This window comes from Gadus macrocephalus, chromosome 23, assembly GCF_031168955.1.
Source record: "Gadus macrocephalus chromosome 23, ASM3116895v1".
NCBI lineage: Eukaryota > Metazoa > Chordata > Actinopteri > Gadiformes > Gadidae > Gadus > Gadus macrocephalus.
Genome location: NC_082404.1, coordinates 18,631,469 through 18,653,968, shown reverse-complemented (window position 1 = coordinate 18,653,968; position 22,500 = coordinate 18,631,469). Strand labels below are relative to the sequence as shown.

At 49.6% G+C, this 22,500-nt stretch overlaps 1 protein-coding gene across 1 annotated transcript in view; it reads right to left on the bottom strand.

Annotated features, from left to right (window-relative positions):
• Positions 1–993: 993 nt before the first annotated feature.
• The window catches only part of LOC132452959 (cadherin-6-like), a 27,844-nt gene continuing 6,337 nt past the window's right edge, over positions 994–22,500 (bottom strand). Inside the window, exons 2-7 of the mRNA XM_060045793.1 lie at positions 19,820–20,073; positions 10,615–10,751; positions 9,339–9,460; positions 8,374–8,491; positions 7,312–7,563; positions 994–4,094 (exon numbers count right to left, since the gene is read on the bottom strand). Coding sequence (XP_059901776.1) covers positions 3,574–4,094; positions 7,312–7,563; positions 8,374–8,491; positions 9,339–9,460; positions 10,615–10,751; positions 19,820–20,073 — 1,404 coding nt within the window. The 3' untranslated portion in view covers positions 994–3,573. The remainder of the gene's footprint in view (positions 4,095–7,311; positions 7,564–8,373; positions 8,492–9,338; positions 9,461–10,614; positions 10,752–19,819; positions 20,074–22,500) is intronic.

Here is a 22,500-nt window from a genome sequence, read left to right as displayed (position 1 = left end):
CCACCCGAAGTGTCAAATCTACCGTGTGCCCGATGTTTAGGAAATCAATGGATTTCTTTGTGTGTTTGTGTGGGGGGGGGGGGGGGGGGGGGCAGTGGCTCAGCAATTATGCCATTTGTGTTCTGTTATTACGGTTCCAAATGTCTGATAAATGTCAGCCCCTTCCCAGCCTGGCCTTTAGCTGGAGAGGGGTGGGGCAAAACTTATTTAGGAGGCCCTATTTTCCTGCTGATGTTCGGACCCAACCCCTCCTACCCTCCCTCCCTCCATCAATTTCCAACGTTTATCAAAAGTTTTTTCTTGCATTTCCACAAAAATCCCCGGGGTGTGGGGCCTGATTGATTGAGAATATTGCCGTTTAGGAGACGGATGGTTTGATGTGGGTTTTTTTTGCTTCTCGGTTTCTTTTCGGGGGTTTACGTCGCGTAGAAACACGGAGCAACTAGTTAAAAGTACAAGTAAAAGACGTTTCCCATCAATCTCGGTCGTCGGCCCGGTATAATGTCCTGCTGACCTTCAGGCGGTTAAGGACAGACCTCCGGGATTAAAAACCTTATCCCACACCACCTAAAGGTCATATGTTCCTTATTAAACATCTTTATAGAGGAGGGGAAAAAAGCAATTTCAAGCTTGTCTCTCCCATCGCACTCCGTGGGGCAGAGCCTTGTCGACCGCTGGTCTGAGCAGGGCAGCATGTCCACTGCCTTCTGGAGGTGGTGGTGGTGGGTGTGTGTGTGTTGGGGGGGGGGGGGATTGCATATGGACTCAAGATCTAAAGACATACGATCTATCAGATGGCTTGGTCTATACATTCTGACCAGCTGTTTCCTGATAATATAGACTTTGGATACCCCTTAGTCCACTGTTCCACTGTTGGCTAGGTGTTTTGTTTCCTCCAAGCCTCGACTTGTGTTTATAATGTATGAGCTCTGGGGTGTTGCCATGATTTTCTGAGAAATATAGCTCTCAAATAATCATATTTATTCTATGATGATGATGCTATGGGCGGTAGTTTCCAGCACATCTTTAATATACTTCTAGTCAAACCACTTTTCTTCCCTTTATGATGGATAAGAGACAAATCTGTTGCTTATCTATTCTTCTGTTGCCTGACGCCCAGATTAAACCATGAGTCTAATACTTCAAACGATGACAACCCATAAGCTGGCTGCAGATGTTTTAAACGAAACACATGGAGGCCTCGGTGATGACAATACCCTGTTGAGGTGTCAGTGACACAGATAATACAAAACATCGCTGCTGCTGCTGCTGCTGCTGCTGCTGCTGCTGCTGCTGCTGCGGCTGCTGCTGAGTTTGTGTTCAGGGCGGTAATGTCAGACTAGCCCTTTTTTCGTTGCTCCAATACACCAGTTAGAGGGCAGCCCTGTCTACGGGCCGCCATGTTGGTGTTTAAATGTTAATTTAAGGCAAGGTTGTTTGTGTTCACGTGTTAACAGGTCATATGGTGCTCATCGTCTGTGTGTCCAAAACAACATATGTATTAAAACTGGACTGTCGCCACGCTTAACACACAAATATTCAAGATAATAGCTGCTATAGCTGCTATAACTGCTACCGCAGTTTTATCTTCTCAAATTAATAAAAAATTGCTTTTGTTTCCAGCGAAAAAACAAAAATATTATTTAAAAAGCCATGAGGGTGGGGCCTGTTGGTGGGATTTCTGAAGGAGTTACCAACTCGGTGGTTCCCAACGGACAACTGAAATAATGTGGCTTTATTATCGTCTCACTACTGCACTGAAGACACTGTACAATTTGTTTGGTTCAGAAGTAGTACCACGTAATTAGGATTAGCAGAACACTCAAACACAGTCCCAAGTTTTCCTTGAAGGCCTTATAAGGAGTATAACACACAGAGTCCCTACAGTGGCAATTGACACTAGAACCGTCTACATAGTTAAACAACACGGCGCCCGGGAAATGACCACGGAAATCTCCACAAAAGAAGTGGATCATCCATTTCCCCTGACCCCTTTCAAAAAGTCTGCCCCTGAAAAGCCATAACACACAGCCACAATGACATTAAATTGCCAAACAGTCACTACATTTCATTGTTCTTCTCCAAAAATAACATCAATCCACCACAAGATTCAAAAGTAGTCCAGGAGTAACTCTTTTGGAGACGAGGCATCATGGGAAATGTAGTCTTTATTCAAGGAAAGTGACTGCTTTTGAAAAAATCCTTGCAGGGCCTTTCTAGAGGCCGGGCCGAATGACAGGGCAGCGTTAACCACGTGGCACAGCCACGCCTTTGCCTCATCTCCTATAGGTCAAGAGACGCCATCGATTAAGTCGTAATTAGCATTGGGTTTGAGGACATTCAGCTACTTTAAAAAAACAATTTGGTATTTCAGCTCGCCTCGCTTCGGCGAATGCATGAAGCTGTCAGGACGTAAATGATACATGTGTGAATATATATATATATATATAAACATTTATATATATAAGTGTGATGGACAGCGTGTGTGGCCACATCTTCACGTACGTCGTTAGCGACATTAGCCCCTTATCAACAGAGCAGTTTCCCGGCTGCAACAGACCTCTGACGGTATCGTGTTGCGATAGCGTCGAGGGGGGGGGGGGAGGGAGGGGATCGGAGCAATGAGAACGAAGCTAACCTAATCACCACGTTGACTTAATATCGTCAAGCCCCGACGGAAAATAATAAGTGTGATGTCGACATCAACACTGTTGCCCAGGGAACGCCGTAGATAGCCAATCAGTAGGAGTAGCGGCCTGTTACGCACATCTGGAAGGTCGCCCAGCTGTGGAGATAAGAGGCTAAGTCTGCGTCGGAAGAGGATTCGCTCGGACGGTAGGAATCCTTCAGAACAAGGAAAAACGGAGTAGAAAGAGGGACAAACGAAACTGAAAAGAAGAGTAACTGTACAGCGTATTGTTTCGTATTACCGTAAGTACCACAAGCTAAGGTATAAGACAATTCGCAGCATCGTAGCGTCCCATGAATACTGTAAGATACATCGCCATATCTGGAGGTTTACAAAAAAAAAATGCTTTGCCTTCCTGCTGTGTGTTCGTTACCGTCAGCCTCGGAGAGGAACAAAAAATCAAAACAACAGAAACAATATATTGTCAGGTAATATAGATATATTTGGGCTCCACATTACACCCCTATACACAAAAATGTCTTGCCACAAAGTCTTTCTTTGTGCGGGGCCGTTTCGCCCGCTGTGGACATAACTAACACTGACAGGACACACATCTGTCTACATCTGCTCACGAGGGGGGGTCGGGAATGAAAGGTCAAGGTTTTGTGGGGAGGGGGGGGGGGGGGGGCGGGGGTTATTCCAACCACGACCAATAGCGTGACAGTGGCGCCCGCGGCCGTTGCCTGCGTCCTCCCCTTCATCCGCTCTGCCACTCAACCCAGAAAAAGTCGACGATGCCCATCTCGGCACGTAGGTAAGAGTGCGTTCGTTTGCAAACGTCAAAACGTCAAACCCCTCGGTGGTACCATCCCCCCTCTCCCCCTCTCCCCCTCTCCGGCCCCCTCCTCCTCTCTCGCCCACTGCCGCTGGTTCAGCGTCCGCCGTTAAGAGTCCCTGTCGCTGTCGTCGGCGCCGTACATGTCCGCCAGCTTCTTGAACCTTGGCCCCCACTCGCTCAGGTAGTTGTAGTCCTGGTCGCCGTCGGTGGTCACCGACTCCAGCGAGCTCAGGGACTCGGCCACCGAGCCGCTGCCCTCGTAGGCGTAGGTGGCCAGCGAGTCGTAGGGCGGCGCCGTGGGATCCCCGTCGTTGTCCTGCAGGCGCTGGCTGATGAACTCCCGGACGTCCCCGTTGTGGCCGTGGCCGGGGTCGCGGGCGGGCGGCGGCGGCGGCACGGGGCGGCGCACCGGCGGGTAGAAGAGCTCGGGGGCGACGTCCCGGCGCTGCTTGCTCTCCTCGATGGCCTCGGGGTTGCGCAGCGTGCCGATGTCGAAGGCCTGGGTGTCCTCCTCGCCGCCGCCCTCGTCGTTGTAGCTCACCACGTTGTCGCGCACGTCCTCCTTGGAGATGATCAGGGGCTCCTTCTTCCTCTGCCTCCGCAGGGCGGCGAACAGAACCACGATCACTGGGAGGGAGAGTGGAGGAGCACAGAGTCAGAGATGGGTTAGGAAGAGGTGAACAGAACCACGATCACTGGGAGGGAGAGTGGAGGAGCACAGAGTCAGAGATGGGCTAGGAGGACGGAACAGAACCAGGATCACTGGGAGGGAGAGTAGAGGAGCACAGAGTCATAGATGGGTTAGGAAGAGGTGAACAGAACCAGGATCACTGGGAGGGAGAGTAGAGGAGCACAGAGTCAGAGATGGGTTAGGAAGAGGCGAACAGAACCACGATCACTGGGAGGGAGAGTAGAGGAGCACAGAGTCATAGATGGGTTAGGAAGAGGTGAACAGAACCAGGATCACTGGGAGGGAGAGTAGAGGAGCACAGAGTCAGAGATGGGTTAGGAAGAGGTGAACAGAACCACGATCACTGGGAGGGAGAGTAGAGGAGCACAGAGTCAGAGATGGGTTAGGAAGAGGTGAACAGAACCAGGATCACTGGGAGGGAGAGTAGAGGAGCACAGAGTCAGAGATGGGTTAGGAAGAGGTGAACAGAACCAGGATCACTGGGAGGGAGAGTAGAGGAGCACAGAGTCATAGATGGGTTAGGAAGAGGTGAACAGAACCAGGATCACTGGGAGGGAGAGTAGAGGAGCACAGAGTCAGAGATGGGTTAGGAAGAGGAGCACAGAACCAGGATCACTGGGAGGGAGAGTAGAGGAGCACAGAGTCAGAGATGGGTTAGGAGGACGGAACAGAACCAGGATCACTGGGAGGGAGAGTAGAGGAGCACAGAGTCAGAGATGGGTTAGGAAGAGGTGAACAGAACCAGGATCACTGGGAGGGAGAGTAGAGGAGCACAGAGTCATAGATGGGTTAGGAAGAGGAGCACAGAACCAGGATCACTGGGAGGGAGAGTAGAGGAGCACAGAGTCAGAGATGGGTTAGGAAGAGGCGAACAGAACCAGGATCACTGGGAGGGAGAGTAGAGGAGCACAGAGTCAGAGATGGGTTAGGAAGAGGTGAACAGAACCACGATCACTGGGAGGGAGAGTAGAGGAGCACAGAGTCAGAGATGGGTTAGGAAGAGGTGAACAGAACCAGGATCACTGGGAGGGAGAGTAGAGGAGCACAGAGTCAGAGATGGGTTAGGAGGACGGAACAGAACCAGGATCACTGGGAGGGAGAGTAGAGGAGCACAGAGTCAGAGATGGGTTAGGAAGACGGAACAGAACCAGGATCACTGGGAGGGAGAGTAAAGGACCACAGAGTCAGAGATGGGTTAGGAAGAGGAGCACAGAACCAGGATCACTGGGAGGGAGAGTAAAGGACCACAGAGTCAGAGATGGGTTAGGAAGAGGAGCACAGAACCACGATCACTTCTGTCAGGGCACATTGAGGAGCACAGAACAACGATCGCTGGAAGGACGAGTAGAGGAGCACAGAGTCAGAGAGATGGTTTAGAAGGAGGGACCAGAACCACGATCACTCAGGGCACATAGTGGAGCACAGAGAGGTTAGAAGTAGGCAACAGAACCACGGTCACTACTGTGAGGGAACTAAGACGGAGGACACGGAACACAGAGAGAGAGGAGCGGCTGTTTGAAAAGCGTCATTACGAAACAAGCAAAACAAAAGCTCAGAAACACCCCGCCGCTGAACAAAGGAGTTTGTTGTGCTTGTTTCTCTGTGCTCTGTGTCCTTCTCGGCGGTTCTGAGAGCCAGCCTGCGTCCGCTGGGACGGACTGATGTGTGTGAGTGTTCACCGCCATCTGAGGACTCTGTCCGTCTGTCAGACTGGCGCGGGGAGACAGCGTTTGGAGTTTCTTGCCGGGCTTCAGAGCGCCCTTCAAATAAACCATCTTGTTCCAACACATATTGTCTAAACAAGAGGTTTTTGAAGGGATGTAGTGGGTTCAAGTCAGTGTTTGACTTAAAATACTATACTACCAATAAATAAAGGACGACACCTACCAAGGTGTGCTTAACTGGCCTGATTAACAGTCTCTCTGAGTATACCCTCGTGTTCCCCAACCCGTTTGGGCTCCTCTTCCCGTTCTGAGCAGACATTTGTTGTCGCCCCGTTTTCAACAGTTTTTGGTGCTTCTGCCGCCTCACACTTGGTTTGAACCCCATCAACATCTGCCGCTGATATCCTTGTCCCAGTGAACATATGCGTGTGCAGCGCACTCGGCGATTAGTGGCTCTCTGCCGGCTGCCAAACCGGCCGGCTGTTTGTATTTACAGGACCTTAATGCAACCTTTAAAACCGTCCAATTTCATCACAAATGTCCTATCAAATATTGATAGCCTTTAAGTTAGCAATGTCCCGCCAGCGTCTAAATGCATATCAGGTAAACCCAAAGTTGGGGAAACACTCGGCCTATACCCCCCAAGGCAAGTCTAGGCACTTATTGTATGTTGTACATCCTGGCACTCACTAAATAGTACTTAGCATTGTCTGGCATCTTATCCTAGCTATCTCTGTTGTACACAGGGAATGGGTTAACCTAGCGATTGTTGGCGTTTGGCACTTGGTTCTATGAACATCCTTACTGTTCCGACAGCGATATATTTCTGTTTCTCTTTCTTCTGACGAATGGACTTATTGTAAGTCACTTTGGATAAAAGCATCTGCTAAAAGCCCTCAATGTAGAGGTAAATGTAAGCTCCGCCCACCCCTGCCCAACGACATAGAGGAGCACAGAGAGAGAGATGGGTTAGAAGGAGGGACCAGAACCACAATCACTAAGGGAACGTAGAGGAGCACAGAACCATAATCACTGAGGGCACATAGAGGAGCACAGAAAGAGAGATGGGTTAGAAGGAGGGGATAAAACCATGATCACAGTGAGGGCAGATAGAGGAGCACAGAGAGATAGATGGGTTAGAAGGAGGGACCAGAACCACGATCACTGAGGGAACGTAGAGGAGCACAGAACCATAATCACTGAGGGCACATAGTGGAGCACAGAAAGAGAGATGGGTTAGAAGGAGGGGACAAAACCATGATCACAGTGAGGGCAGATAGAGGAGCACTGAGAGATAGATGGGTTAGAAGGACACATAGAGGAGCACAGAACCACGATCACTGAGGGAACATAGAGGAGCACAGAACAACGATCACTGAGGGAACGTAGAGGAGCACAGAACAACGATCACTGAGGGCACATAGAGGAGCACAGAACAACGATCACTGAGGGCACATAGAGGAGCACAGAGAGGGGGACGTTTCCTCACTCAGCAGGATGATGGAGCAGAGCAAGATGGCCACCAGGGCGCCGGTGCTGAGTCCCGCCCTCGCCGCCAGCGCCTCGGCGTTGCACAGCTGCATGTTGCCGTCGCGGTCGCACGTGCACACGCGCACGGTCAGCGTGTTGGTGCTGCTCAGCATGGGGTACTCGCCGTCGGAGATCACCACGGGCACCAGGTACACGCTCCGCTGCAGGCTGAGGTAGCTGTTCCTCCGCGTCAGGATCCACGCCGTGTTGTCTGCGGCGGGGACGGACAGCGGCCGTTGGGTTAAGGATGAAGTTACTTTCAGTTTGTTTTTTTTAAGGCGTTTTCAAGGTGCTTTTAACGTTGAAACCTTGATGTGAAAGCCTTATTTTTTTTTATTGTTTTGCATTTCTTTTTTACTGTAATCAATTCAGTTCAATTTTATTTGTATCGCCCTTAATCACCATTACAGTCTCAAAGGGCTTAACAGGCCAAATATGTATGACACCCTCCTTTACCCAGGCCCCCACATGGGCAAGAAAAAACTCCCTTGAAATCAGCAAGGAAGAAATCTTGAGAAGAAACGCATAGTAGGGGATCCCTTCTTCCAGGCCTTCGACCCTATAATCGACCCTTAACAACAACACTATTAACTAACGAAAGGCCTTCTTCATTCATCAATGCTATTAACTCACCAATGGCATTGAACGGCCAATCTGAAAACTTTTCCTGCATTTGCGTTAACTTGTTCACGTGAAAGCGTGCTCAGGATAATAATACTCGCTTGTTTATTATTTATAGTGTTTTATTGTTTACTCTTGTTGACCCTTAACAACAGCACTACTAACCAACAAAGGCATTCTTCAACCAATGTTATTCACTCATTCTACACAAGGCTGTGTGACGCCCAAACAAACAAACAAACATTTGTTTGAATTTTATTTCAAACCTGACATAAAATAAAACACATTGACGCGTGGGGACGGACGGCGGTAAACAAACCTAACAAACACCGGTGTCAGCGGAGCGTGCCCTCGGCTTCCCCGGGCGCATTAACGCCGTCGACCACACGGCGGGGCTCACCTTTGTTGTCACGCACAGAGAAGTTGGCCTTGCCCGAGGCCTCCGGCGCCAGGCTGAAGACGAAGCGGTGCCCTCCTATGGGGTTGTCTGGGTCGCTGGCACTCACCGTCTGTATCCTCTAGAACCAGACACACACACACACACACACAACGTATTCAGGATGAGTAGTCCACAAGGCCGAAGCCCAGACCTGCCTCTGTGATGTTATCGCTCCGAAATAGGTTTCATGTTGTAGATTGGGTGTTTTAGCATTCAAAGTGTTGTTTTTGTCATGCTGGGCGCAGCACAGGGGGTTTGGGTCAGCGACACAAGGTGGTAAAGTAATCACCGCATGCAGAAGCTGTTTTCCGGCTCCCCACTCCTTCCTTTAGTTTACAGCGTCTTATCTACACGCGCCCATCTCGTACTTTTGAGATGGAACACCATGCGCCTCGAGCAGAAGTGGACCAGGAAAATAGGACAGGATCCAGCACCATTTACTAAGTTAGCGCTCGACGCTTTCATCCGAGGGGACTTAAAGTTAACTTTTCTGTCATTAATGAGCAGGTCATTACTGACAGCACTCAAGGTTGCAGACGTTTGGGGTTTTGAGAATTCGAGATCCGCTCGTCTGGGAGTGGAACGCGCACACCGCTAGAAGGACCTGAGGACAGATCCAACCCAGACCCTGAGACACGTAAATGACTCATTTATAGAACGCTTTTCTAAAGATTGGCCACTCAAAGCGCTTTACTTTTAATGCCTCACATTCACCCATTCATGCACACATTCACACGGCGACGGCGGTGTCAACCACGCCAGAGGACGGCCAGCTGGTCAGGAGCAGTCGGGGTGAGGCGTCTCGCTCGGGGACACCTCGACACTCTAGCTAGGAGGAGCCGGGGATCGAACCGGCGACCTTCTGGTTACCAGCCGTCCCGCTCCGCCTCCTGAGTCACGTGCCGCCCTACGTGCGGCGGTCGTACCTGGTTGGCTCGGGCGTTCTCACAGACGAACGTCTCATAGTTTGTGGCGAAGGTCGGGGCGTTGTCGTTGACGTCCAGGATCCGGATGAAGACGGGGACACGGGTCATCTGGCGAGGGGCGTCTGTGGAGGGGTCAGGGGGGTCAGGGGGGACAGCGGTCAGCTGCGAGGTCGTTTTCAAAGTTCAAAGTTTCAAAGTATTTTGGTTAATATCTTTAAGGCTTCTACGTAAAACAGAGCAGAAACCCTTTTCTCGGGCTGCCTGTGCTGTTGTCTGATCATTTTGTGGGTTTTTTTGTCGCAAAAATGTATCGCAAAACCTGAGCTGTTTCTTTAAAACAAACCACACAGCGATAACGTTGTCTTCTTGAAATGCCATCCTTTGCCGTATTCATGAAGCATATCTGGTAAAAAAATTTGATTTTATTTTATTGCAATTTCGCTCATTGATGAAATCACGCACGCTCTTTTTTTTTTCTTTTTTTTTCCAACGACCTTGCCTGTGCTTATCAGGCCGATCTGTGTCTATCCCTACCCCTCTTTGGTTTCATGCAATTCAGGTCCAATCTACACCCCCCCCCCCCCCACCCCCCACCCTCTCCATTTTAACCCACTTTCCAACCGGTCTTCAATCTCCGAAATGTCTTTGAATTTACCATCCTGATAAAAGGGCATTTCTTAAATTAGGTAAAAAGCGACACCTCTTTCCCTCCCCGCCTCCTTAACCTCATACCCCAGTTACCCAGCAGTGCCTAATCCCTCAGATGTGGGCGGGGTGCAGTGAGGGCCAGCTCCCAGGTGGGGGAGTGTGTAATGGTGTCAGGGTTAATCAGAGCGCTGCTAGACAATACTCCCAAGACCAAAGGAGTAATTGTTTGTAGTAGAAGTGTGGAGCGGAAAACATTCAGCCACATGGAAATTTGGAAATCTGAATGAACCAATTTAGATTCATTTTTGGGAATAAACCGTTAAACGGTTGAGAAAAACATTCCATGTGTAAATAGATAAATATTATACGTAAAAAGTGTTCAATGCTTGGAATGTAATTTTACCAAATCTCTGTGGATTCTACTTGATGTAGAAATAATATTAGTCAGAGATTAACCAATTTAGGTTAATCGTATGTAATTTAATCCAATCTTTGTCAATTCATCGGAAGTAATCATTGAGACTTGTGCCGTTTTACATGTCAAAATTGGCCTGGGTGAATCAGCCAAACCCGCGTGGCGTCAATGCCGGCCGTCCGTAATGAGTAAAAAGTTGTTCTCTGCACTCACTGAACTCGGTGGCGATGATGGAGATGTTGTGCCAGGCGGCCTCCTCTCTGTCCAGCTCCCTCAGGACGAACACTGAGCCGTTGCCCGCGTGCACGTTGAACACTCTGTCCATGTCCGTCCGCCGATCAATGGAGTATCTGCAGAGTGCACGCACACACACACACACACACACAAACAAACGTGCACACACACATGCACACACATGCACGCACACACACACAGGCACACGCATAAGCACACTCACACAAATGTGCACACACGTACACACACACGCACATACACATACATACACACACACACACACACACACACACACAGGTACACAGAGGGAGAGAGAGAGAGAGAGATGTTTCAATCATGCGGGCGAGTCAGATAGGGAGGCTAGGAGGTGCGGAGGGAAAGTTCAGCACAGCGCCTCCAAGACGCGTGCAGGACGGGTTTAGACCCGTCACTGTGGGATACTTCTTCAGCCCAAAATAAACAAGTCCTCCAGAATAGACTGTGCTCCAGCGGGGAGAGACAATGTGTTTGGAGTTGCCTCACAAACAAACGCACACACATACATGCACACACACACACAGACAAACACAATCACGATCACGAGTTGAGACATACACATACACACACACACACACACACACACACACAAACACACGCACACCTTGAAACAAGCACACATACACATACACGACACACACCTTGACACACAAGTTCAGACATTCACACAAACACGTTAACACATGTGTGCATGGAGACACACACACACACACGGGGATGCACACGCTCCATCTGTGTGCAATCAATACACACACATGCACGCAGGCTAGAAAATGTGCACAGCTGACATAGTCACGTGCACATAGACACAGGCACAAACACACACAGAAATCCATATGTTTGCACAAAACAAATTTTAACTATGTTTTATATCTATCTATATATATATATATATATATATTTATATATACTGTACAAGTAAACACAGGCATACAAGGCAAGGCAAGGCAACTTTATTTATATAGCACTTTTCATACACAAGGCAGACTCAAAGTGCTTCACATATAAACATTGTCATACAATAAAATAAAATAATAGATAAGTAAAAGAAAAACATATGCAAAGAAATGGGTAAAATAGAAAAAGGCATTTTAGTATTAAAATAGAAAATAGAGGCAAAGTTAAAAAGCTTTTTAGAAAGTGCAATGTATTTAAGATTTTAGCAGAAGGCTATAGCAAACATAAAAGTCTTCAGTCTTTTAAAGGTGCTCAGAGTTGGGGCAAGTCTTAAATCCTCTGGGAGTTTATTCCAGCTATTTGTTGCATAGTAACTAAATCCTGCTTTCCCATGTTTTGTGTTTACTCTGGGGATAATTAACAGATTGGTCTCAGAGGATCTTAGTGGTCTAGAAGGCTGATGTAGTGGAAGCATATCAGTTAAATATTTTGGGCCTAAACCATGTAGGGATTTATAGGTTAGCAACATGATTTTAAAATCAATTCTCTGACCTACAGGAAGCCAATGTAACGATTTCAGAATTGGTGTAATATGATCAAATTTTTTGGTCTTTGTTAGAACTCTAGCAGCAGCATTCTGAACAAGCTGAAGCTTCCTCAGAGTTTGTTTTGGGAGACCTGTGAGGAGACCATTGCAGTAATCAAGCTTACTAGTGATAAAGGCATGTACAAGTTTTTGTAAGTCTTCGGTGGACATGAGCCCTCTAAGTCTTGCTACATTTTTAAGGTGATAATATGCAGATTTTGTAACTGATTTGATGTGACTGTCAAAATGTAAATCTGAATCCATGATAACCCCTAGATTTCTGGCTTTGATTGAGGTTTTCAGGGACAGAGAGTGAAGGTGTTGGGTTACTTTAAGCCTTTCCGTTTTAGAACCAAATACAATTATCTCTGTTTTGTCCTCATTTAGTTGAAGGAAATTTCGGCACATCCATTCCTTCACTTGCTCAATGCACTGGCACAGCAGATCTATGGGCCGATGGTCATTTGGTGATAGCGATACATAGATTTGCGTGTCATCAGCATAGCAATGATGGTCAATATTGTTATTTTGCATGATTTGCCCTAGTGGGAGCATGTAGATGTTGAATAAAGAGGGTCCTAAGATACAACCACAAATTCAAACACGTATACATCAGCAAACACATGTACATGCATTCACACTGACTGACGCAAACACACATGCACACACACGCACGCACACACACACACACACACACGGGAGCCAACAGGTTTTCCAGTGGTAATGTTTTCCTGTGTTTGCTGGACTGGCGATGCATCAGGGTGATTAATGGAGTCGCAGGCGACAGGGAGGCCAGCCGGAGAGGACACACACCCCGTCGGGGAGAGCACGAGCGAGGGCTCTCTCCGCGCCGCTGCGCCTCCACCCGCCCACACCCCCAGCACTCTCTGCACCTCTGGCAGCTTCCTGGCACGCGCACCCCCCTCTCCGTCTCCTCGCCCAGATCCCTCCCCCCAACCCCCCCCACACACACACACACACACACACACACACCCCTTCATCGCATCGACCGTTTTACTATCTTTATCAAAACAGCTCCTCCTCCTCTCTCCTCCTCCTCCTCCTCCTCCTCCCCACTGGGTAGCTCTGGTGTATCCATGTATCTACCACCAGAAGGCTCAGCCTCTCCTCTCTCTCCTCCTTCGGTCTCTCTCTCCTCCTCTCTGTCTCCTTATCCTCTTATCTTTCCCTGCTCTCTCTCCTTCGTCCTCTCTGTCCTCCTCCTCCTCTTGCTTGAACCTCCGTCTCCATTGCCGCCAGGCATAGCCCCTCCTCGTTCGCCCTTTTCCCCCCTCTGTCCCTCTCTGTAGCTCTCTCCTCCACCTCAATCCTGCATTTCCTCCTCCACTGCTACTTACAGAATGCTGTCCTTCTTATCCTCTCTCTCTCTCTCTCTCTCTCTCTCTCTCTCTCTCTCTCTCTCGTCTCCTCGAGCATCTCCTCTAGCTCTCTCTTCCTCCACCAACACCACCACCACCATCCGAGCCAGACCCAGTCTCTCCCCTCTCTCTCCTCCTCCACCTCCACCAGCACCCCCAGCCATACCCAGCCTCTATTCTCCTCCTCCAGTGTAGCTGAACCTGGTAGATCGTTTGCGCCTGGCGGGCTTGCTAATTACCTTCCTCATATTCTGCTGGAATCACTCGTCCCCTGATTAACGACCAGGAAATAACGGTTTATCCGTGTGTCCCGTGTCCTGTGTGTGTGTGTGTGTGGGTGTGTGTGCCTGTGCGTGTGTGTTTGTATATGTATGGGTTCGCATTTTGGTGCACGACTCCAGTCGTGCACAATGGGAGCATGGGCATTCTGTGTGCCGGTAGGCAGGCAGACAGACCGGTACAACGCTCAATAACTTCAGCAGGTCCGAATGCAACAATTGCACAGGCTTATGACAGGTCTGCCACAGCCATAGATACCAGCTGAAAATATCATACATAATAGATGAGGTATGGGGTTATAGCAGCAGGGGTGAAATAAGTCCAAGGGCCAGGCTATGGACTCAGAGGGGAGGAGTTTGAATGTTTGATGGCCACAGGCAGGAATTACCCCCTGTTGCGCTCTGCAGTGCAACTCAGTGGAATGACATTTACATTTACATTTAGGGCCTTTAGCTGACACTTTTATCCAAAGCGACGCACATTCACACACCGACGACTGAGTCAACGACGTAAGGCGACAGCCAGCTCGTCGTGGAGCAGTCGGGGTGAGGCGTCTCGCTCAGGGACACCTCGACACTCAAACTAGCAACCTTCCGGTTACAAGTCAACCCTACTGAGCTACTGCAGCCGCCTACACGAGCTCTGAATATCCTCCTCTGCTTGACCAGCATGTCTACGAGCTGTTGGGAGTCATCGTCCGAGATGACACACGACTTGGGCGGCCTGCTCCTCTCTGACGCCACCGCCGCCGCCGCCGGACAGGCCGGCTCCAACGCTACGTCACCGGCCTCGCGGGTGAGTTTGTTTCGTCTGTTGGCATCCGCCACCTCTCAACCTCTGCTGCCTCCGGACACCGCAGGACAAAGAACAGCACCGGCAACCGAAGACACTATTGAAGAACAGTTTAAGATTGTTGTCCCTTTCCCATTTGCCGACTCCTCTGTCGGACTGAAACCACTGAAGGTCTTCATGCCGCTCCAGACCAGACGTATATACTGTCGTACTGCTAGTGTCTCTCATGTTGTTGTGCTGGTGTCTCCACTCGAGTCCCAGACTTCTTCTCTTGAGCCTGTCTGTTATTCCCTCTCATGTCCCGTTGCATCGTCCTCCCCTCCTCCCTATTACCAGTTCTAAAGGCCCTCTACTCTGCATTCAAGAGGCCTGCATGTCCCTCGTTACCCTGGCTTGTTATTGGAACAACAATGGACGGTCCTCGTTGGGACACGGCGGTCCACACAGAAGTGGATGTTATATGATACACATCCTCAGCCCATCAAAGCATCAATGTCCTCCCCATGCTGCGTCTCCCAGAGTGCGTGCCGGTCTGCCGCCTCTAACAGCCTCATGGGCGTCTCACGGGTCTCTCCCCGACCACCTCCTCCCTGCAGACGGACCCTTCATCAGAGGCACATCGCAGGGGTGGATGTGTACCAGGCTGCGGTCTGACCTCCCCCGTGGGGGGGGGGGGGGGGGGTGGGCGAAGAACAGCCGTGTGCATCCTTAATGTTAGCATACATCGAGTCCCCGGGCTCCGCTTCTCCCTGGCAGGACAGCTCACACACTGGGCGAGTTCGGGCGGGGTTGTTGCCATGGTGACGTGGTCCGAGACCCCCGCGGTTGTGGCGAGGGGATTCTGGGCCGCTTGGGTCTCGAGTTGAGCTACGAGCCACGGCGGCGGCGCCAATGACGGAACGCGTCGTCGATCATAACAGGAACCGCGGGGTCGCGCCATCGGCCGTCAACTAGAACAACAAGCTCCTGCCTGTATGCTGATCGCGCTCGGTGCAGTCGCATTCGGGCCCCGACGGTCCGGAAAGCCACGTAAACGTGGTCGGGTATATCCCGGGGTAATCTCCCGCTGGCTCTGGTGAGCCAGGAGGAGATGCAGCTTGTGTACGGCTTGCATCTCCTCCTCTAAATAAGTCTCTGTTGTCTCTCACTCTCTCTCCCGATCTCCGCTTTGTTCCGGTTCCTCCTCTGTGTCCTTCCGGAGAGTTCCGCGCGGACGTCGGCGGTGGTTCTGGATGAACAACGCCAGCCTTGGCGCCGCGACCGCCCGCTCCCCGGAGGGCTTCGCGCGGCCACGGGGCTGCGGAGGACAGCGGCTGCGTGACGGCGGCGCGGATGAATGGATTCCACTGTAATTCCACTGTCACAAAAAACACAGAGCAGGACTCTCTCCCTACCACTGGCCTGATTTGGAGAGGCTGCAGATTAAATAAGGAACAAGCAAACAACTGAACAAGTGTGATAAAAGAAGAGAGTTAAAAGTCAGAGGAAAAAGAAAGAGCAAGGAGTAAACTGGAACCGAGCTGTGTGTGTGTGTGTGTGTGTGTGTGTGTGTGTGTGTGTGTGTGTGTGTGTGTGTGTGTGTGTGTGTGTGTGTGTGTGTGTGTGTGTGTGTGTGTGTGTGTGTGTGTGTGTGTGTGTGTGTGTGTGTGTGCGTGTGTTTGCACGCTAGTAAGCTGGGTCATTATGTGTGTTGGTTGTGTGTGTGTGTGTGTTCAGTGTGGTTGGCTTGTGTGGGGGAGTAGTTTGAATGTGGTTACATCGTGTGTGTGTGTGTGTGTGTGTGTAGGTGCCGTTGTCTGTGTGCAGGTGCTTGCATGATGTTATGTCCGCCAGAGGTGGTGGTGGTGGTGGTGGAGGTGGTGGTGGTGGTGGAGGTGGTGATGGTCACACCGGTTGCCAGTGCTGTATAATTGTATCCTCCTTAAAAAGAATACAACATGGCACCAGCACCATGAACACCAGGCTGTCCACAATCTGTCACACTCTGTTTTACACTTGTGTATGTGCTTGTGTGTGTGTGTGTGTGTGTATGTGCGTATAGCAGGGGATTCATTAACGTGCTCCCTGGAGTACCATGTGTGTGTGTGTGTATCTGTGTCAGTTACACACATGCATGCATGTCTGCACACTTGCAACCTCTAGAGTTTGAGAGTGCGTTGAGGATGGACTTTGGTGTCTGTCGTGGAGGGAGGGGGGAGGGGGGAGGGGGGTAGTGCTCGCGCACAGACAGATAACAATCACTGGATCTCAGCAGACCTCCCCTAACAACCCTTAGGTCTTAGCTACACCCTCTCTCCCCCCCCCCCCCCCCCCCCCTCATGCCCAACCCTGTCTCCTCCCCCTCCTCTCTGGCTGTAAATGCCAGCGGGTAGGTACCGCACGGATGATGGGTGATAAAAGAGAATGATATCATATTTGACACCCGCAATAAAGTACTGGAACTTCAACCTTGAGAATCAACTCCCGGCGTGGCTCGTAAAAAATGAAGAAAGTCTCTAAGTACGAGGACCGCAGGCCCAACCTCGCCCGCCCTTTTCCTTTTGAGTGCCGCTTGGGCCGTGGCGAAACGACAGCGGCGGCATTGATTGTGTTATCTCGCTGAACTATGGTATGCTAATGAAGCGCTGGTTTTATTTCCAGGGAGTACACTGCGTAAATGTCTCCGGAATCCAGGGTATACCGAGGGGGTGCGAGTGCCCTCTTTGCAAGGGCGCGTTTTAGAGGGACCGAGATGGGAGGCTCGCTGACATTCAGGACAAACTCCAGAAAGCGTGGGTTTCGAGTTTGGGGTTTTGGGACGGGATATCCGCCCAGTTTTTCCTCCACTTTCAGCTGAAAGGAGCTGGGTTTGATGCTCGATGACATTCAAGCCAAACTCAAAAGGAGGTGAGTTTGGGGTTTTAGGATGGGATATCGTAGTTGTTCCTGCAGACTTCCAGCCGAGTTTACCTGGGTTTGAGACTCGATGACATTCAAGCCAAACTTGTGTTGATTTTTGAGTTTGGGGTTTTAGGATGTGATATAGTAGTTATTCCTTCCGATTTCCAACCGAGAGCAGCTTGGTTTGACACTCGATGACATTCAAGCCAAATTTGTGTTGAGTTTCGAGTTTCAAGGTTTGAGGATGGGATATCGTAGTGCTTTCTCCCCGACTTCCAAACGAGAGGAGCTGGGTTTGACACTCGATGACATTCAAGCCAAACTTGTGTTGAGTTTCAAGTTTGGGGTTTTAGGATGGGATATCGTAGTTGTTTTTCCTCAATTTCCAACCGAGAGAAGCTGGGTTTAATCCCCCCCCATCCATGTTCTCGGTTTACCTGGAGGCATCCTTCAGCGAGATCACCTTCACCCCCTACCTGCTCCTTAACGACGTGAGGCTGCATTATCGGCGTCGCTTTGGATAAAAGCGTCTGCTAAACGACCGTTACAACCATCTTCCTGCAAATGGAAAACCCAGGAACGTTGAGCAATTGTTGATTTTCAGGAGGGGGGGTTCTTTCAATTCCGTCCGACCCTCCCGCTGTGCGTTGATACCTTCCAGAACATTCGCACTCCTTCTCAACGCCATAATCCGCCACGAATGCTACTTTCATCCCGGTGTTCGCCCCCCCCCCCCCCCCCCCCCCCAACCCCCCTCTCCTCCGGAATACTGTCAACCATGTCAAATTCAGCCAACTTTATTTGCGAAGCCCCTGTGTTGTGAATCCAATCTCGAAAGGGCTCGACGGGGCCCTGTGTCGGATGCCCCCCCCCCCCCAGCGTAAGACCCCCTCAGAAAGGGCCAGGAAAAAAATAAAAAATGAGAACACATAAGAGGGATCCTTCCCCGGGAGATGTCTCGGAGTACAATAGGCGCCGGGGGGCAGGCAGCAGACACAACGAGTTAAACCTCTTTTACATTACTCTTCCTGCATCGCTCTGCCTCAATACCAGCTCCTTCTTTTTTTTTTTCACCCCACTTCAGACGGGATTGGTGCAAAAAAGAAAGAAATCTATTTGTTCCCTCGCAGCCACGCGGCTCATGCTCTTAGCCGGATCAAATCCATCCTCTTTTGACTTCCCAGCGGTGGGAGGGCCTTTGGTTTCCAATGACAACAGCACAGTTAACCTCTTTCACGGGGCTGTCATAGCCGGGTTAACAAGTGTGGTCCTTGACAGCCGGGGAGTCTGTTTCATGGCGGTGCGTCGCAATAGACGAGTCGAGTGAAGTCGTTGTTCTGTCCGGAGCTCTGATGCACCGGGGACGAAGACGCCAGATGAAATAAAAAAATTTTGGTGACTTGTGTAACTGACATCAGTTGGTCCGGCTGCTGCACACAAACACGCACGCGCACGCACACGCACACGCACACGCACACACACACACACACTAGTTGCTTCAATATTGATTGTAGGCTGTATTATATTGCTTCGGTTGAAAGCATCTGCTGTAAGTAAATCCATGTAAATATCCAGATGTAAATCCAAATGTAAATTGAATTTGCCTAACCTGCCTGTGTGTTTTGAGGCAGGCAGACACAAGCTAAATCGAGGGGGAGAATACAAATAGTTCATCAAAGTCCTAAGGCCAGGATTCAAATCAAGATCTCTGTAGCTACAAGGCATCAGCGCTCCACCCAGCTACACCCAAATCCTTTAATCCTGTCAATCTTGGTCTACCAGAGATCAGGTGGTTCCAGATGAATCCAGGCGAAACCAGCTCAACTATGTGAAAGCTGGGGTAACCAAATGGAAACCGGTGTAGAGAGATTAAGCTAAACACAACCGGATTAAACCAGACGTAACCAAGCGAGACCAGGTGAAGCTAAACACAACCGGATGAAACCAGACGCAACCAAGTGCAACCAGGTGATGTTAAACACGACCAGGATGTACCAGAGGTTACCAAGGGGAACCAGGTGAATCTTAACGCAACCAGATGCAAGCAGGTGTAACCATGGTTACACGGTAACCATGCGAAACCAAGTGAAACCAGGTGTGACCGGGTTAAGTGAGCTCAAACTGTTTAAACCCAGAACAAGTGTGAACAAAAGGAAACCAGGTCAAACCAGGTGTGACAAAATAAACCAGTTAAGACCGGCTGCAACGAGGCCAATCCATTTAAAACCAGATCAAACCCCACTGAACCAGATGCAACCGGATGTAACCCGTTTACGTGGAAGTCACTCAGCAGACGCTTTCGTCCATTTTGAATCCCTGCGTCGGCCGACCGTACCTGACGGGGTTGTGGAGGGAGTCCGGGTCGGAGGCGCTGACGGAGCCGATGACGGTGCTCCTGGCGGCGTCCTCCTTCACCTCCATGACGTAGCTCGGGCGCTCGAACACGGGCGGCTCGTCCACGTCCTCCACCTGCACCTTCACCGTGGCGTCGTCGCGGAACGGCGCGGCGGCGAAGAACCGGGGGTTGAGGTGGACGTTCTCCACCTGCACGCGCAGGCTGTACTGCCGCTTCCGCTCAAAGTCCAGGGGCTGGGGGGAGGAGGGGGGGAGGGGGGGGAGGAGGTGGTGGTGATGGAGACAGAGGACCAGAGTAATGGAGAGGGAAATTGAGAGCAATGGGGGAAAGGATGAGTAGGAGTAGGATTGAGATGGAAGGAGGGATGGGAGAGGTGAGAGATGGAGGGAGGGAGGGAGGGAGAGATGGATGAGTGGGAGAGAGATGGAGGGAGATATGGAGGGAGGGAGGAGAGTTGGAGAGAGAGATGGATTGTGCGGTAGAGAGAGATTGAGGGAGGGAGGACGAGAGGGAGAGATGGAGGGAGAGATTGAAGTGCGGCAAAGAGATGGAGGGAGAGATGAAAGTGCGTAGAGAGAGAGAAAATATCAAGATGAAGAGAGGTAGAATGAGAGCCAAATGGAGAAAGGGAAGAGGGAGACGGGGAAAGAGACATTATTTTAATTCGGTATCAAACAAGTGATGAAAGTGTTCAATTTTACACCAAAAGTAAGAAGCAAGGACTGGAGAAAGTATCAAACAGAATTAAAAGATTAAACATTAAAGGCAAGCCAAAAAAAACATTAGAACATAAGAAATACATGATTACTGTGGATGGATAAATGGACTTATTACAGCGGCCATTAGATTATAATCAATATTCAACCCTTAGGCAGGCTTCAGCCACACTGAGGGAAGGCTAAAGGGAAGGGAGAGGGGTTTAAGGGGGGAGTGGACACATGGACAGACAGATACGGAGATTAAGGATTACATTTATGGATGGTCCGTCCGCAGTGCTATCGGTGGCGGAGCTCTCTCTGGGCTCACTGTGCAAACGGTTTGCAGGCCTACACTGTGGTTCTTTCTATCCGTGAAAAACCATCCATTCACTACTGTGACATTCAGTGAAACCATGCGCATTTCACTGGGTCACCCGAGATGAGTTAGTGATTAACATCCCATTAACAAGTATTGTAATTCTGTCGTATCGTAGAATATCATACCCTATCTAGTTTAGCCTACTTAAGCCTGTTTTAGCATATTGTGTAATATAATACTGCATCTAGTTTAGCCTACTCTAGCCTAGTATAGCATATCGTATAATATCATACCTTATCTAGTTTAGCCTAGTTTAGCCTATCGTAGAATATCATACTGTAACTAGTTTAGACTACTTTAGCATATCTTAACATGTCGTAGAATATCATACCGTATGTTGTTAACTAGCTTACTAAAGCCTACTTTAGAAGAGTTTGGCCTAGCTCTGCGTAGCATGCGTCACAGCTCTGCACCAGTGATATGCAGCCAGCCAAGAGCCTAGTCGGGTGGTGTGACAAATTAGCAAAATGTGCAAACAATTTTTTACCCTGAAAGCATCAGAAGGTTTTCTCCACACTTACAAATATCTCACTAATATATCTGCAAGCCATGGTGGTCACTCGATACTACGATTCATATTGACTATGGGTTGTTGGCTACCCAATGTCAGCAATCTGCCTGTAGGCATCTTTGTGAAAGATGCCTTGCCCCTTCCCTTTCCTTCATGTCGATTGACCTGATCTATATGCCACCATAAATACTACATTCAGTTGTTTTTCTTCGGTCACAAATCAAATGTGGAACCAAATAGATCAGTGAAGTAGTAGTTCAGCTCGTCTAACAACCTCCAGGTATTAGACTGTAGATAAAGGATTAGTTTCGATTCGTATAATTCACGTGTATTAATAATTGCACCATTGAAGGCAAAATCTTCTCGGCACCAAAATAGCACTCTGTTGCACTTGGAATGACGTCATTGGAGCAATGCCAGTAACCAATGGCATCGGGCCTCTTCAGTGGGGGGGGGGGGCAGTAACAGCCATTGGTGTACATTAATCAAATACAGCCATTTTATATTAATATTTGGCCAACTATCACCGGTCCGGTGATTTCACCTTGTATTCTCAGGAACAGATGACTTGACCTAGGTATGGCAAAGCTAGGATCGAGAGGGCAACGTGCATCATGGCGGATAGCTTTGAAAATACACTAATACGATATTTCTTTGTTATATGTAGGCTAACTCTCACCGGTCCGGAGTCTTCACCTTGCATTCTCAGGAAAAGATTGCTTGATTTAGGTATGGCAAAGCGAGGGAGCGACAGGGCACAAGCGCATCATGGCGGCTAGCTTTGAATATACACGAATACAATATTTATTTGTTATAATTAGGCCAGCTATCACCGGTCAAGGGACCTCACCTTGCATTCTCAGGAAAAGATGGCTTGACCTAGGTATGGCCAAAGCCAGAGTCGACAGGGCAACGTGCATCGTGGCGGATAGCTTTGAAAAACACACGTATACAGTATTTCTTTGTTAAACTGATAATGATTTCCTTGGGGAACTTATTCCAACCCACTTCTTCCGCCTCATGAAGCCATGTGAGAACACGATACCTGCCAATTAACCTTGATGGTGTGCGG